Source organism: Erinaceus europaeus, chromosome 1 (assembly GCF_950295315.1).
Source record: "Erinaceus europaeus chromosome 1, mEriEur2.1, whole genome shotgun sequence".
NCBI lineage: Eukaryota > Metazoa > Chordata > Mammalia > Eulipotyphla > Erinaceidae > Erinaceus > Erinaceus europaeus.
The window spans coordinates 15,531,319-15,549,452 of NC_080162.1; the positions used below are offsets into that span (position 1 = coordinate 15,531,319).

The 18,134-nt window shown below is 40.9% G+C and overlaps 1 protein-coding gene across 2 annotated transcripts in view; it reads left to right on the forward strand.

The window, feature by feature from the left end:
• REEP3 (receptor accessory protein 3) overlaps positions 1-18,134 on the forward strand; it is a 142,994-nt gene that overhangs the window by 85,103 nt on the left and 39,757 nt on the right. For both annotated transcript variants that reach the window (XM_060193132.1, XM_060193202.1), the window contains 3 exons: positions 12,635-12,711; positions 17,482-17,602; positions 17,755-17,868. In XM_060193132.1, the coding sequence (XP_060049115.1) occupies positions 12,635-12,711; positions 17,482-17,602; positions 17,755-17,868 (312 nt within the window). The remainder of the gene's footprint in view (positions 1-12,634; positions 12,712-17,481; positions 17,603-17,754; positions 17,869-18,134) is intronic.

Below are 18,134 nucleotides of genomic sequence, written 5' to 3' on the forward strand. Positions count from 1 at the left end.
GGTTACTTTTTTCCCTTTTGTTGCCCTTGTTGTTTATCGTTGTTGTTGTTGTTGTTGTTATAGATGGCATCGTTGTTGGATAGAGAGAAATGGAGAGAGGAGGGGAAGACAGAGGGGGAGAGAAAGATAGACACCTGCAGACCTGCTTCACCGCTTGTGAAGCGACTCCCCTGCACGTGGGGATCCCTGGGCTTGAACTGGGATCCTTAAGCCAGTCTCTGCGCTTTGTGCCACCTGCACTTAACCCTCTGCGCTACCTTAAGCCAGAGCCTTGCTTAACTCTGGCTTCTGGTGGTACAGGGAATTGAACCTGGGACTATGTAGGCTCAGGCATGAGAGTCTATTTGCATAACCATTATGCTATCTACCGCCACTCAAGACCTGAGTCTGATTGCTTTATGATTCAAAGAATTAGAAATGAAGAGATACTTGAGAGTTTTTTAACCTCTAACAACTTTGACAAAATTAACTATTTTATGTGTTGTAAACTGCTATTGATAACCCAGAGTTACTTGTTTGAATCTTGAATCAGCTGGAACTTTTAGAAGTAGAAAAGTAAAGGATTCCTTTGTGCTTGTTTTACTGGTCATAGTGTGCTAGATCCTGGGAATATGATAATGAATGAGATCATTTTGGTCTTTTTGGTTGTTGTACTCAAAGAAAGAGGCAGATATTGATATGCACCATTACACAGGTGTACCAGGAAATAAAAGTACCAGGGCACCAAGGTTATTATGCATGAGATTCAGAAGGAGTGGAAGTCAGTAGCAAAACTTGTTCTTTACAAGTATTGACAATCACTCAGATGAGATTTTAAAAGTCAGGGCCGGGTGGTGCACCAGGCTGAGCGCATATATTACAGTATTCACGAGTGGTGAAGCAGGGCTGCAGGTGTCTCTGTCTCTCTCTCCCTCTCCATCTTCCCCTCCCTTCTCCATTTCTATCTCTATCCAATAAATAAAGATAATAAATTTTTTTTAATTTAATAAGTAATATATGGTAGTAATACAATTTAGTAGTCATTTTATTTTTAGTAGTTATATTTTATTTTAAAGTAATTTTTAATTTATTATTTATTATTGGATAGAGATGGAGAAGTTCAGAGGGGAGTGGGAGATAGAGAGGGAAAGAGACAGAGAGACACCTGCAGCCCTGCTTCACTCGTGAAGCTTTCCCCCTGCAGGTGGGGACCAGGGGCTTAACTCTGGTCCTTGGGCACGGTAATGTGTGCACTTAGCCAGATGTGACACCATCTGGCCACAGTAGTTGTATTTTAGATTGAGCATTGTGCTATTAATTGGGTTTTTTTTTCCCTTTTATATCTCATTTATAATCTCTTCTTTGAAAACTTCTTTGAGGAGGAGGAGGATAGAAAGGCCTTGATTTCAGGTTTTTAATCATTTCATGCCAAACGGATGTCTATACTAGTTTCTAATTAATTTATTAAATTAGTATATCACATTTTTCTTTGCATTAGACTGTTATGTTAGTTAGCATATTATTGTTAAAAGCATCTTTATGGTAATTTCCTACTCATGACAGCAAAAATAAGTTATATAAAGATAACAAGATAACACATTAAGGGACTGGGGTGGTGGCTGGCACACCTGATTAAGTGCATCTGTTAACCATGTGCAAGGACTTGGGCTCAGACTCTCAGTCCTCACCAACAGGGGGCAGAGCTTCCTGAGTCATAAAGCAGTGCTGCAGGTGCTTCTCTCTCTCTCTGTCTCTCTCTCCCTCTCTCTCCCTCTCTATCCTTTTCTGTCTCAATTTCTCTTTGTCTTATCTAATGAAATAAATAAAAATTTTAAAAGGACACAACTTAAGATAGTTCAAATTTAAATTTAAAATATTTTAAATTAATTTGGCATTCTGATAATTATTCATGGTTTGTATAGATCCCCAGCATACCTTCCATCAAGACATGGTAGCCCCTGTATATTTGGTGCCTCTCTATTGCAGTCAGCTTCTGTGATGGAAATCATTAGGAGTGCTGGGAAGATAGCATACGGCTGAGCAAAAAGCCTTTCCTGTCTAAGGCACCAAAAGTCCTAGGTCTAATCCCCAGTATTACCATAACATGATGGCAGCATGATGTGGAAGGAAGGAAGGAAGGAAGGAAGGAAGGAAGGAAGGAAGGAAGGAAGGAAGGAGAAAAGAAAGAAAGAAAGGAAGGAAGAACGAAAGAAAGAAAGAAAGAAAGAAGAAAGAAAGGAAGAAAGAAAGAAAGAAAGAAAGGAAGGAGAGAGGAGGGGAATATTTTACAGTTGTTTGCTTGACTTGGAATCTAAATGAGTTTCATAAAATTTTTGTCTAGGAATGCAAATTACACAAACTTTTTTTGTTGGAAAAAGTAAGAAGATTATGAAATGAGGCAGGCCAACTTTTCTTAGAGCATCAGGGATAAGTAAATGCATACCTATTAAATGGAGTATGATCTTTTGGTAATAAATTTAGCCTATGGGTATGTTCATTTTTGCAGTATTCACTCAAGCTTAAAATATCCTCTAATTCCTTTGAGAGAGTACAGCTAAGAACACCATCACATGACTGTCTGGGCTTCTGAAATGCTAAAGCCTTATGGATTCTGAGTAATAATAAAGCAAGTGCTGGCATGTTAAACAGGATAATCTGATCCATATACTACGTAAACCAGAATGTAATTTTAGATACTAGGTTTTATATCACAGATGACTTCATAATCTTTAAAAGAACTTGTCTAATTATGAGTATATTTTCTTAGAAATAAGTTTATTTTGATATTTGAATGATTTTTTTTTTTTAGTTTCACTTAGTGAATCTTTTATTTATAATCAACATTTAAAATATTCAGCATATCTCGCTCTTTGGCTGCTGCTCCTTCTCCTGGTTAGACAGATCTTGACTGAGGTGCTCGAGGTGACATGTCATGGCTGCCACTCCTGGGAACTGAGCACATGTGACGCATAGCTAGCTGTGGAAAAATTAAGAATGTGTGCCTCAGGACTTCAGGACAGAGAAAGAAAAATCCCAAAAGGGCTGATATCTTTGACTGACTTGTTGAATTTATCCCAAGTGTTTCAAATGATGGCCAGCACATAGTAGGTGCTCAAAAGTTGAGGTGTTGAATTGAGAAAATTAAACAGCAACTCCTTCTTGTGGAAACAGTGGAGTAAACCCTGCCCTCTTATGTTTTGGGAGCACACGGTTTGTAATGTAGTCAGTGGGGACACCAGCTGCCGCCTCCAAATTGGGGCAGATTTTTGTTTATTTATTTATTTATTTATTTAAATTAATTTATGTATTTAAGAAAGGAGACATTAACAAAACCATAGGATAAGAGGGGTACAACTCCACACAATTTCCACCACCAGATCTCCGTATTCCATCCCCTCCCCTGATAGCTTTCTTATTCTTTATCTCTCTGGGAGGATGGACCCAAGGTCATTGTGGGATGCAGAAGGTGGAAGGTCTGGCTTCTGTAATTGCTTCCCTGCTGGACATGGGCGTTGACTGGTGGATCCATACTCTCAGCCTGCCTCTCTCTTTCCCTAGTGGGGTGGGGCTATGGGGAAGCAGAGCTCCAGGACACATTGGTGGGGTTGTCTGTCCAGGGAAGTCTGGTTGGCATCATGCTAGCATCTGGAACCTGGTGGCTGAAAAGAGAGTTCACATACAAAGCCAAACAAATTGTTGAGCAATCATGGACCTAAAGGCTGGAATAGTGCAGATGAAGTGTTGGGGCGGGGTCCTCCATTTTGTAGATACTAGTAGGCATATTTTAGTTATATTTCAAAGGGCCTATAGCTATACTAGGTTTTTGTTTGTTTGTTTGTTTGTTTTTTCCCTGAGCCTGAAATCTGATATGCAGGTAGATCCAAGTTATTGTCTGGGGAGGTGATGTCATGGCTGAAAAAGGGACAGAAAGCTGGATCAGGGAAGAAAGTAGCTCGCTAATATGGGGAAGGGGTATAAATATTGTTGACTGTAAACCCCATCAATTTGATTTGGTCTGGGCCCATATTCAGCTTAGGAGCCTATGTGACCTCTGCATCCCTGTAGATCTGAGCTCACATTCTGTGGTCATGAGTAGGAACCTTCCAAGCTGCCCCAATATCAACCCATCTTCTGTTGGTATGCTTCTAAAAACCCCTTCTGTTTCATTTGGTTTAAATCCCCCCTGCTTAACACTATTCTGTTTACATAACCACTGTATTCTATTTACATAACCTCTGTTAACAAGCACCACCCTCCCTCCAGGGCATTGGTGGTTCAGTGGCAGAATTCTTGCCTGCTCCGCCCCCTCTCCTTGTCATACCCTGATTTTCACCAGTCACTTTTCTCTCCACCCTCTCTGCGTCACATCCTGTTCCCACCCTACTGGGCTAGTATATTTATAAGGACAAGATTGTTTGTAGTTTTGAGTTTAGCTTAGCTTGGCTTAGATTGCGCTGTGTCCTGCATGAATAAAGAGTACAACCCAGCCATGAGTCCCTGGTCGTCTGTTACCCGCCCGTGAAGCCAGCCTGGCGAAAACAGCAATCTTCCTCAGGTGTAGCATAGAGTATGTTGTCCAGCCTCCCTTTGGAGGATGGAACATTCTCTACTATTGTTGATTCAAGTTGAGGGCAAGCAAATTGGGACAGATTTAAACTATATTCTTTCTTATTCTGACATTCCAGAAGAGCCCTGGTGAATGCTAAGTTATCTAATAGATTTATAAATGATAAACCACAGGGAAGAGACTTTGACAGGAATGTGAATTCTGTTCCTGAAACAAAAGCAGTCTTGATTTTGGTGCACTTAATCAAGATGATTTCCATTACCTGATGCTTCCCCTTGCTGTAACTCATCTAAACATCATAACTACTAGATAGTAATTAAGATGCTCCCTTAGAAAGAAATATCAATGATATGGTGATGTTTTAACAAATGGAGATAAAATTCACCTAACATAAACTTAACCATCTAAAGGGTACAATTTCTAGGATATTTAGTATTTCTTTTTTCAATATTTATTTATTCCCTGTTGTTGCCCTTGTTTTATTGTTGTAGTTATTGATGTCGTTGTTGTTGGATAGGACAGAGAGAAATGGAGAGAGGAGGGGAAGACAGAGAGGGGGAGAGAATGATAGACACCTGCAGACCTGCTTCACTGCCTGGGAAGCGACTTCCCTGCAGGTGGGGAGCTGGGGCTTGAGCCAGGATCCTTATGCTGGTCCTTGCTTCACCCGCTGCGCTACCGCCCGACTCTCTATTTAGTATTTCTTATACAAATGCCATGCAATAGTTTTCTTAGTTTGGCTCCAAACATTTTTATCATCCTGTAAGGAAGTGCTATATTGATTGTGCAGGTGCTCTCATTATTTTTATCATAGTCCTTAGCAATAACTATTCTGCTCTGTCTAGATGGATTTTCCTCTTTTTGATACTTTGCATATATACAATCATACAGTTGGAGAAAAATAAATACAACAAAATATTCAGCATATCATTGTAATAATCACTTTCAAAAGAAGTTCATTAGGAAATAGTTAGAAAAAATAACAATCACAATCATGAGAGTTAGTCTAGTTCACTGACATTTTGGTTTGTTTTCGGAGAGACAGGGAAATCTTATGTAGTGGTAGGGACTGAGTGAAGTGCTTGACACACCGAGTCACCTCCCCAACAACCATGGGCTTTTTTCAGTAAGTATATTTGATTATCCTTTTTTTGTGCCAGCAATTATATGTGGCATTTAGATGTAACCCTGGGAAAGAAAACAAAATAGATTTTTTTTTTTCAATGTAATCTTCCTGTTGACTTCAAGAACCTTATTTTGGGAATTCTGATCTTCCCCCCCTCCAAATATATTTGATCCTGGTGTATATTTCTAGTGAACTGTTTATCTGACTTTTTGTGGCATTTTCAAAATAGAAGGGCATTGCCAATAAAGTCATCCATGGTGTGAAAGCCTATGACAGCAATTTCATGCAGAAATAAGCTATAAGTCATAACAACTATAAGTCATACCTACTGTGTACCTCTCTACAAAATGCTCCATGACAGCTGTAATCCTTACCCTTTTCCGACTTCTCCTCAGAGACTGCAGTTCCTTAACACGGTAGTCCTGTTCTCCAGTCCCAGGTTGATAGTTCCTGTCACCACCCGTCAGGAGAATGAGCCAAGTCCTGAGTGGCAGCCAGTATGGCAGAGAGGCCTGCCCAGTTCAGGAGCCATTGCTGCAATGCCTTTGCCCTCTTCCTCTCCACGGAGATTACCACTATTTTTCATATACGTGTAGACTCAGCCATTATAATTACATTATGCAGTAAAGATGTTAAGATCAAAGAAATACAAACTGTCTTTCTCACATAAAGGTAAGTTTTGGTTTTAGTAAGGAATGCGACTCACTCAACCGTTTCAGAAGATGTTGTTTTCGACGGGCTGGCTTCACGGGCGGGTAACAGATGACCTGGGACTCATGGCTGCGTTGTACTCTTTATTCATGCAGGACGCAGCGCAATCTAAGCCAAGCTAAGCTAAACTCAAAACTACAAACAATCTTGTCCTTATAAATATACTAGCCCAGTAGGGTGGGAACAGGATGTGATGTAGAGAGGGTGGAGAGAAAAGTGACTGGTGAAAATCAGGGTATGACAAGGAGAGGGGGCGGAGCAGGCAAGAATTCTGCCACTGAACCACCAATGCCCTGGAGGGAGGGTGGTGCTTGTTAACAGAGGTTATGTAAATAGAATACAGTGGTTATGTAAGTAGAATAGTGTTAAGCAGGGGAGATTAAACTAATGAAACAGAAGGGGTTTTTAGAAGCATACCAACAAGAAGACCTGGGTTCTGTCCATCTTCTGTGTATCTGCCACTGGCAGGTTTGCTCAGTCTCAGCCATCTCAGCCAGAGGGGGCGGGACATTCTGGAAGAGCACTGAGATGTTCCCATTTCTCAAAAGTCTCAGTTCATAGTCTCTTACTAAGAACTGGCTACACTTACCTGCCCAAAGGAGCTAAATGGCACTGGTCGCAGCTGGGTCACATCTCAGTTATAAGTCTGTTCTGTCTTTTTTTTTTTTTTTTTTTTTGTGGACAGCTAGCTGTCATCTCTACCTCATTCTAGTTTCACTTAGACTTCTTTTTTTTTTTTTATTTTACCCTATTTTGTATGAGATAAAATTTTATATGAGAGAAACCAGAGCACCACCATAGTACATGTTACACCCAAGTTCATGAAAACATTTTTTTAAACATATCTTTTATTAAGCACCTTTTGTGCTGGTTATCGATGCAGTAATAAACAAAATAAGACTTCGTTCTCTTTGAGTTCACTTTCTAGTAGGGAAAAAAAAGGAGGGGAGTAACATATAGGATATTTGCTAAAGAGTAAAGTTAAGCAGTATCTGGAAGTTAGAAAAGGTGTGTGTGTGTGTTACCAGGAACTGAACCCAGGATCTTACACATGTATTGTACTACTGAGCAGCCTTGTCTGACCAATTCTTTTTTTTTTTTTTTTTTTTTTTTTTTTTTGCCTCCAGGGTTATCGCTGGGGCTTGGTGCCTGCACTATGATTCCACTGCTCCTGGAAGCCATTTTTCCCATTTTTATTGCCCTTGTTGTTTATCGTTGGTATTATTGTTATTGCTGTTGTTGTTGGATATGAGAGAGAAATCAAGAGAGATGGGGAAGACAGAGAGGGAGAGAGAAAGATACAGTATGATAAAAATGAAAGTATAAAAGTATGAAAGATATGAAAGATAAAGTATGCCGACATACTTTACCGCCTGTGAAGTGACCCCCTCCTGCAAGTGGGGAACCAGGGATCAAACCAGGATTCTTACACTGGTACTTGCGCTTTGTGCCACATGTGCTTAACCTGCTGCATGTCCCCTGACCAATTTTTATTTTTTATTTTAGAGAGAGGGAAAGAAAGAAAGATGGAGAAGCTGAGAAGAGAGAGGGAACAGGGAGACTGAGCTCACCACCTGTAGGGCTCCCCGGCCCCCTTTGCTGTCCATGTGTGCTCAACCAGGTGTGCCACCACCTAGTCCCAAAGTATTATTTATAGTGGGTTGTGATTCACTTATATGTTCATAATCACAACGTCGCTATTAAATCGTGAAATAATGAAAAATAATAAGCACTGACTTAGTTTTTTTCCCCCTGAACATTTCCTGAACTTTCTCTGACAGAAGTAACTCAATCATTCACTTTCCTAAAAAATGAAGGTGATAATTACACTGAAATTTCTGTGCTGGTTACAGAAGAAAGAAAGAGCCAGGAAACCCTGGAGAACTAAAAAGACTAATCTATCTTTAGAAAGTTTCCTCCCTCATGCGTCGAGGTGGCCTTTGCCTCTGCCAGGCATTTCTCAGCTCTACTTATGAAGTTATTTATTGTGGTCCTCAATAAAATGAGAGGAGTTTTCCGTCTTTGTTTTTTAGCTCTGCATCATGGTGGCTTGGATTTCATGGAGTTTTCTCCAGAGTCCTTTGTGGGTAGAATGAGAAAATCAACCAGAACAGTTTGAGTCTCTCTCTTTAATATTTTATTCATTTTATTTTGGAGAGAGATGCAGAGAGAGAGACACACACACAGAGAGAGAACCACCAGAGCGCTGCTCAGCTCTGGCTTATGGTGATGCAGGGGATTGAACCTGGGACTTCGGAGCCTCAGGCATGAGAGTCTACTTGCATAACATTATGCTGTCTTCCCCACCCCAGAACAGTTTCTCTTACCACAGTTTTACAGTTTGTTTTGTTTTCAGTAAAGTGTTAAACAATTGTTTGACCATCTTCAAGGTCCCATCTAGTCCACAGATTCTATGTGTAGTCTTTTCATTCTTTTTTCTTTTGTAGCAATAATGTTGAAAATATAATTGGAAGGTTGTTGGGATAGTGTACAGATGTGGTTGAGTTAGGCAGGACCCATAAACTACCATATTTCCATGCGAGTATTATTATTTACATATCAATGTTTTGCCTTGTTTTAAAGTGACTCCTCCACCACCTCATTATCCCCTCAGGGTATTGCTACAATTGCTAGGACGCTTCCACCTTCCCAGCATGTCTTTTGCCTCTCTCCACCCCCTTTCCCAGCCAATCCTGCCCCAACTTGCCACTTCCAGAATTTCTCCCATAAAAGCCCTCCTGCTTCCACTTTCTCTCTCTTGCACCCCTTTTCTCCTCTGCGACCTGACCCAGAGAAGGGCTGCTGCGCATAGCAGGAGGTGGCCATTTTGCTGGCTCCATGTGGCCTGAACCACTGTGCTCTCACCCAACTCTGAGGCATCCGTGTGAATAAAGATTTGTGTTCCCTTTCTGCTCCGGTCTCTTCTCTCTCTCCTAACGCAACCCAACAGGAAGTAAAAGTACCGAATTAGTGTTTTGATTTGTAAAAAAAAAGATAGCATGATGGTTATGCAAACAGACTCTCATGCCTGAGGTTTCAAAGTCCCCATACCACCATACGTCAGAGCTGAACAGTGCTCTGGTAGGAAAAAAAAAAATTGGAGGGAAAAAAAGCTGGTGAACTTAGTGAACTTCATTTTTCTTTAAGAAGAAAGGTGTCAGGAATTAAAAAAAAAAGATTTTAGCTGTTGAAGAAAATCTCCATACTAGGACAAAAACTTGGAATTGGCAGCAATGAGAGGCTAGTGAACTCATGAAAAGTGACAGGCTGAGGAGAATATTGGGTCTTTGTGTTTGTTTTGTTCAATGTGCTATGATAATCTTACAAATCCAAGTCCTGGTATTTCAATTATGGTAATGTACCTCTTATTTACTGTGGCATTTTTTTAAGCTTTCAGGATTTTCTATAAATTAGAGTAAAGTGGTATTTTTCACATTTCACATTGTATTGCTTCAAAAGGTTTTAATGGCTATTTTTAATTATTTTGCACATGTAAATGGACAACTTTAAAAACTACTTGAGTTAATGTTGTTTTATATGTCTAAAAAATACCTAAATAAGCATATGTACTAAAACTAAATTTTCTAGCTATTTAAGAGGCTTATTATTATTATTTTTTTTGGTCATTTAGTTAGGATGAGAACAATGGTCATAGTGGTGGTCTTGAACCTTACGTTCAGCAACTGCTCACATTTCTTTATTCTATATGCTAAAGTGGTTAGTATCACTAGTTAGTATCACTATCTAAAGTCAAGCTTAAAGATCCTGAGTTAGTCATTTCACCTCTCTATGCCACGTATTCCCTTATCTATAGTGAAATAATTGTTTTTTTTTTCTACCTGGTAATGTTGTGGAAAATCAGTGAATTAATATATGTGATTTCCTTAGTAGAGTACCAAGTCCATAGCTGCATAGTTTATTACTGGTTATTTTAGTTATGAGCAGAAGATCAGAGATTTTAAATGCTAATGAAAATTCAACCTGCTTAAGAGATAAAAGATAAGAGGTAGAAAGTTATAGATTAGGGGAAATAAGTTCAGGAAAAATTAATGTGGCAACATTTTGTGAGAAGTATTGGTATAAAAGGTATTAGAGTCTCAGGGACCTGTTAGGATACTCTCTTTGCTCTATTCCAGGCAAGAGGTAACCGTGTCCTGAACAATTAGTTTATTCAAACTAATACTATAGTTAGATGTTTTGTAAACATTAGCTCTGTGTAGGGAAATTATGAGGATGTGGTAGAGCTTGGCAGGGTTTGACCTGAGGGGTGCTTCTATCCTGTCAGTCTCCCTCTCTACTGAGAGGTCGAGTGAGGGGGATTACGAGAACCCCCAAGGTTTGCCTCGTCTTATCTGACTCCCTGCCTCACAAAGCACCCTGCATTTTTCTGCCTCCAGGAGCCTGGCATTCCTCAAAATATTAAGCCAGCTCCCCTGCTCCACCCTGCATTCCTTGATACTATGGTCCGCCCTTTTATTATCTACATATCAATCTTCTGCTTTGTCTTACAAGGTCTCCTCCCTAATTCCCTGCAGGGTATTATTAATCCTACCAGTTAAACCCCTAGCAACAGTTGCTAAGGAAGTCCCTACCTTTCCCAGCCCCCTTTCACCTTTCTCTTCCCCTTTCCTAACCGTGTATGGTATTGTCAAGCCATTTCCATCAAGCCACTTCCATTTCCGACTTGTCTCTTCTGTTGTCCGGCCTGGGAGGAGCACAGGGGCAGACTGGGAGGCTGATACCAGCCATTGCGATTTGCGCCACATGGCTTAACCAGGTGTGCTACCATCTGACTCTGGGACATTCGGATGAATAAAGATTTGAATTGCCTCACTGCCACGAGCTTGGTTCCTGGGTCATCTCTCTCATGCATCACTAGCCCAACAGTTCTGAAGGCTGGGAATTCCAAGATCAAAGTGTGAACAGATTCCATGTCTGATAAGGACACCTTCTTACATCTCCTGTGGGTTTAGGAGAGCAAGAGCTCTCTGGAGCTTCTTTTGGAAAGACATTAACATGAGGGCTACACTTCCTGACCTAGCCACTTCCCAAAGGTCTTTCCTTCTAATTTAGGGTTAGTATTGCAACAGACAAATTATGGGGAACATAAGCACTCAGTATATTGCAACTGTTGTAGAAGGACAAGGGTGATGGCACACAGTGACAGGATTACATAGAAACGAAGAAGAAAATTTAAGCCAGGTTCAGACCAAACCACCACTACAGTAAAAGAAGCTTCCTTGCTGTGATCTTTCTCTCCCTCTCCCCCTTTCTTCTCTCCTCTTTACTAGAGAGTGAGAGAGAGAAGGAAAGACCTTTCAAAGAATTGCCTTCTGGAGCAGGTGATAGATACCATAATGGTTATACAAAGAGATTCTTAATGCCTAAGGCTCCAAAGTCCTAGGTTCAGTTCACCTGCACCACCATAAGGCAGAACTGAACAGTGTGCTCATTTTAAAAAAAAAATTGCCTTCCAGAGACAAGGCAGATAGCCCAATGATTATGCTGAGGAATTGCAAGAGGTCCCAAGTTTAATGCCCAGCATCACCAATAACCAGAGCTGAGTAGTGTTCTGGTTAACCAAAACAAAAAAAAGGGGGAGTGGGGAGAAGAGAAAAAGGGGGACAGAGGAGTTAGCATAATACTTATTCAAAAAGATTATCATGCCTGAGGCTCCAAAGCCCCAAGTTCAGTCCCTTGCATTTCACCACCATAGGTCAGAATTGAGCACTGCTTTGCTATTATTTCATGACACACTTGGCTCCATTTTTCCATCTGATTTATTTATTTATTTAATATTTTATTTTATTTATTTATTCCCTTTTATTGCCCTTGTTGTTTCATTGTTGTAGTTATTATTGCTGTTGTCGTTGTTGGATAGGACAGAGAGAAATGGAGAGAGGAGGGGAAGACAGAGAGGAGGAGAGAAAGATAGACACCTGCAGACCTGCTTCACCGCCTGTGAAGGGACTCCCCTGCAGGTGGGGAGCCGGGGTTCGAACCGGGATCCTTATGCCGGTCCTTGTGCTTTGCGCCACCTGCGCTTAACCCACTGCACTACAGCCCGACTCCCTCATCTGATTTATTTTAAAAACTTTTTGAGATTTAAATGGTCTCCGGCACTTAATGCAATGTACTATACATCTTTGCGTTTGTATGTATATATGTGTGTGTGTGTGTGTGTCACTCAACTGTTCAGAATTGCAGATAAACTTAGTCTATCACTTCATAAATGTGTTCATTATTTCCAGGTTCGGTGGATGATGTACTGGATTGTTTTTGCTCTCTATACTGTGATTGAAACAATAGCAGATCAAACAGTTGCTTGGTAAGTTCTAATACTGAGAAAAGATCAGACTATGGACTCATTATCAGGTGTCCTGAGTTATTATCCTACTCTTTACTGTAAATAATGTGAATTTGTTAAAGTTAACAGTCCAAGATCTAATTTTCTCCTGCAGAATTTTTTTTTCTTGATAGTTTCTCTCAAATAAAGAATTATTAGTTTCTCCACATGCCACTTCTATTCACCTTGAGCACACATCTCAGTGCCTTAGAATAGAGAGACTTGATTAGGTGGTCTGGGAGATGGTGCAGAGAAAAAGGCACTAGACTCTCAAGCATGAGGTCCTGAGTTCAGTTCCCAGCAATGTACTAGAGTGATGTCTGGTTCTTTCTCCCTCCTGTCTTTCTCATTAATTAATAAATAAAATCTAGAGAGAGATGTTGGGTAGTATGCCTGCCCCCCCTGGCTTCTGCTTAACCATATGCCTATACAGGGATTGACTGATCCCATTCAAAGCTTTGGTCTATTTACATAAATCACTTTTACATTTACATAAAGCACCACACTCCCTCCAGGGCATTGGTGGTTTAGTGGTAAAATTCTCACCTGCTCCACCCCCTCTCCTTGTCACACCCTGATCTTTCACCAGTCACTTTTCGCTCCACCCTCTCTATGTCACATCCTGTTTCCACCCTACTTGGAGAGTATAAAAACAGCTGCTCTTCTGATTAAAGACACTTGGAAATTGCTTTCCGGCTCCGAGAGTTCCAGAGTGTATCTCCTGCGAAGTTAGTGCGGCATGAGTTCCTGATCCCTCTCCCACGCAGCAGCCTAGATCGGCTCCAGTTGAGTTCTCTCCAACCCAGAGAGCACTAGCTCGGGAAGAAGCACCCTCAGGCTATCCCGGCAGAGAGAGAGAGAGAGAGAGGGACTTGATTAGCATTATCCTCTCTACACACTGATTTCACTCTTCCATGATTATTCTCTATGAGTCCCCTTTTGATTCCCACAGTCTGTGGTTTTAGCATTTGCTCCCCAGCCTTAAAATGTTCATCTATAAACATTCAGACTGGATGATGTCAGAGTCACATGGAGGGGTTGGGCAGTGTTGCACCTGGTTAAGTGCACATGTTCCCATGTGCAAGGACCCAGGTTCAAACCCTCTGTCCCAACCTATGGGAGGAGCTTCATGAAGGGTGAAGTAGGCTTCAGGTGTCTCTTTCTCTCTCCCTCTCAATCCCCCTTCCCTCTCAGTTCCTCTCTTTCCTGTCTAATAATAAATACATTTTAAAAAAACACAATCATATGGATACTTACTAAATACGAGCTCCTTGGATTCTTTATTACATATATATCATGAGGCAAAAGTAAAGTACAGTTTTACTTACTTGAGAACTGACTAAGGAACAATACTTCATGCAAAACCTTGACCCCCCCCTCACTATTTTTTCTATAGAACATTTCCACCTAAACTTGCTGTCACTTCAGTCTTTTTAAAAGAGTTTATTTTTAAAAGTTTTTTATATATTTATTTTCCCTTTGGTTGCCTTTTTATTATTATTGTTGTAATTGACGTTGTCATTGTTGGATAGGACAGAGAGAAATGGATAGAAATGGGGAAGACAGAGAGGGGAAAAGAAAGATAGATACCTACAGACCTGCTTCACCACCTGTGAAGCGACTCCCCTGCAGGTGGGGAGCTGGGGTCTCGAACCGGGATCCTTACTTAGTAGGTCTTTGTGCTTAGCACCATGTGCGCATAACCTGACTCCCTAAAAAGTCTATTATTTTTTTAAATTATTGGATAGAGACAGAGACAAACTGAGAGGGGCAGAGCAGATAGAGAGTAAAAGAGACTGAGAGACACCTGCAACTCTGCTTCACCTCTCATAAATCTTTCCCCCTGCAGATGGGGACCAGGGGCTTGAACCTGGGTCCTTATGCACTGAAGTCTGAACACTTAACCAGGTGCACCACCATCTAGCCCCTCAAAATCTTTAATTTATTGTGTTGCCAATATCTTCATATTCCCTTGCTGCACAGGCCTTCCACCTGCCTAGCCTAGCTCAACAATTACTCCTCTTTAATTGTTGACCTAGGCTACTTCAACCCATCTGCTGATACAACCATCAGCTTGAATCGCACCATTCAGTTTACTTGCTTTTAGTCAGTTGTCCCTTAACTTTCCCACCTATCTGTTTTTTTTACTTCAGACATTTGCTTCCCCCACCCCCCCTTAAACTGTCAAGCTGACTTTTCTACTTTTATCGTAGTCTCATAGCATAGTAGGTCATGTTGAATTGTTGGTTGAGGGAGTGTGGGGGGTGTAGAAGGACTCTCCAGATTTATATGTTCTTAACAACCTGCCCTTATGTCTCCATATCTGATTCCATCTTTTTTTTCCTTCTTCCCACAGCTTATTCATTTGCCTGTTAAATTGTTTTGTTGAGATCTGTCTTTATGTGGCATAACACAGATTTAAGTATGTTAGGTCTCTTAATTTTCAAGCTACCATTAGGAAAACCTCACTTTTGTCTGACTGCAAGTGTAGTTTATGTGCATTATTTAAAAGTGAGCAATGCTGGAGAAGCTGACTATTGACTATGAAAGTCCAGAAACTACTCTGTAATTGCCCTGTGGCAGAAGCTGTTCGTTGATTTCACAAAAGTCATGCCTCAGTGGCACCCACCCACCCTCCATTAGCCTCAGCAGAAGAAACCACATAGGTTCAACTGTGGTGTATCTTGGTACTTCTTGATGCAGTACCAGATGATGTGTTAACATGTTAAATTTATTTTACTTCATCGTCACCAATCGCTGGTGCTCAGTGCCTTGTTGTTTATTTTTTAATATTTATTTATTTTATAGAACAGAGAGAAATTGAAGCGGATGGGGGAGATACGAGAGGAGAGAGGCAGAGAGACACCTGCAGTGCACTTGCTTCACAGCTCTTGAAGCTTCCCATTTCCCCACCCTCCACCCCCCCAACCCCCGCAGGTGGGAAGTGAGGGCTTGAACCCAGGTCCTTGAGCACGCTAATGTGCACGCCCAACCAGGTGCACTACTGCCCAGCCCCCTTAACTTTTATATTACTTAACTGTCGCTCTAGTGGAAAAACATCCCTAAAAGCCTGATGGGTTCTTACTCAAGCTACATATGACGATGAGCAGCTTCTTTGAGCACAGCTCCATTATAATTGTCTTCTCATCTGGAGTCTTGGGCTGCAGAACCGGCTATTCTCATATTCTCACAGTAGAAAAAAAAAGTTTTAACAAGAGATTGAAGCTATTAAGATAAGACTGTCAAGGGCAGAGGGTAGATAGCATAATGATTATACAACAGACTCTCATGCCTGAGGCTCCAGAGTCCCAGGTTCAATCCCCCGCACCACTATAAGCCAGAGCTGAACAGTGCTCTGATTAAAAAATAAATAAATAAATAAATAAATAAATAAAAGATGAGGCTGTCAAAGGACATTTAAAACTTCTGCTTGCGGGGGGATCAGGCAGTAGTGCAGCGGGTTAAGCGCACCTGGCGCAAAGCACAAGGACCACCTTAAGGATCCCCGTTTGAGCCCGTGGCTCCCCACCTGTAGGGGACCCACTTCATAGGCGGTGAAGCAGGTCTTCAGGTGTCTATCTTTCTCTCACGGTCTCTGTCTTCCCCTCCTCTCTCCATTTCTCTCTGTCCTATCCAACAACGAATGGCATCAACAATAACAATAATAATCACAACAAGGCTACAACAAGGGCAACAAAAGGGGGGGGGGGGATGGCCTCCAGGAGCAGTGGATTCATGGGGCAGGCACTGAGCCCCAGTAATAACCCTGGAGGCAAACAAACAAAAAACTTCTGCTTGCATGTGACATTTCACATTAACAGTCTGTTGACCAAAGTGAACAGCATTGCTTGGGGAAATATACTGCAGAGTCAATAAAGGAAAGATCTGTCTATCTGTCTATCTACCTATCTACCTATCTATCTATCTATTGATATCATAGATAGATCCCTTTGTAGTCATTCCATTCACCTTATGAGAGAAGGATGATTTTTTTTTTTAAAAAAAAGATTTTTATTTATCTGTTAATGAGAAAGATAGGAGGGGAGAAAGAACCAGACATCACTCTGGTACATGTGCTGCCAGGTATTGAACTCAGGACTTCATGCTTGCGAATCCAGTGCTTTATCCGTTATGCTACCTCCTGGACTACGGAAGAATGATTTATATTTGCAAATTACAAGTCTGGCCAAGTGAGTTTGGAGGAGAAGTTTTCTAGGAGTTCTGAGAAAGAGAAAGGTATGTGTGAGTGGGGTAGCATTGTGCACTTGGAGCACATAAAGCTGAGCCCTTAGGCACAGAGGTGTGCAGATACTGACTAGCCTGAAGCTGCGCTCTGCAGACAGGAGCCAGGGAGTACCTTAGGACTCTGAGGAAGTGCTCCTAATTCCCTCTCTGAGGAAGTGCTCCTAAATCCGTCTGAACTTCTGTAGTCAGTTTCGCAAATCAGTCAGTCAGTGCTGTGCTTACTTCAAGAAATAATCTTGTTCTAGAATCTCTGTGGGACTCGGGTCACTTTTTTTGTTAGCTGGTTTACAGTTAGAGATTCATTTGTGGCTTAAGACATCATTGCCCTGATGAGTCATTTTTACGTGTGGGGGCTTAATATACTAACTGAAGTTTGGGTTTTATTGTTGTTGTTTGGATTTGTTTGTGGTTTATGTTGTTTCATTTTTGTTTTGACTTTTTATGCTGATTTCACCACTGTTTTTAGTTTGTTCTCACCCCCCCCCCATCCCATCTTTGTCTCCTTAGGTTCCCCTTGTATTATGAGCTTAAAATCGCTTTTGTCATATGGCTGCTGTCTCCCTACACCAAAGGAGCAAGTTTAATATATAGAAAATTCCTCCATCCCCTTCTGTCTTCAAAGGAAAGGGTAAGATATATCAGTTATTCCTGGGAAGTAGTCATTGCATGCTTTATGCTGTAACATTAACGAAACTGTTATATTACGAAGATAAAGTCTTAGTTTGGTGCTCTGTGATACCATCGGAAGTCAAATTAATATCAATGGGATTTTTGTTTCAGGAGATTGATGACTACATTGTACAAGCAAAGGAACGAGGCTATGAGACCATGGTCAACTTTGGACGGCAAGGCCTAAACTTAGCTGCTACTGCTGCTGTCACTGCAGCCGTGAAGGTAAATTTTTATTTATGTTTTATCTCAGGTCAGTCAAAGGATAAAGTGGGGGTGCTTTTTATTTCAAGTCATTTCAAAATTCTGGTAGATTTTTGCTTTCTATCTTATAATATTGGAAGACACAAAGAGACCATTTAAAGACTTTTAAACACGTGATTTTTATAACTACTTGCTATTTTGAGTCTCTTAATTGAACACAAAATGTGAACTAATTAATAAAGGAGGGATATCTGAAAATACCATCTTGCCTTAATTTTCCTACTTTG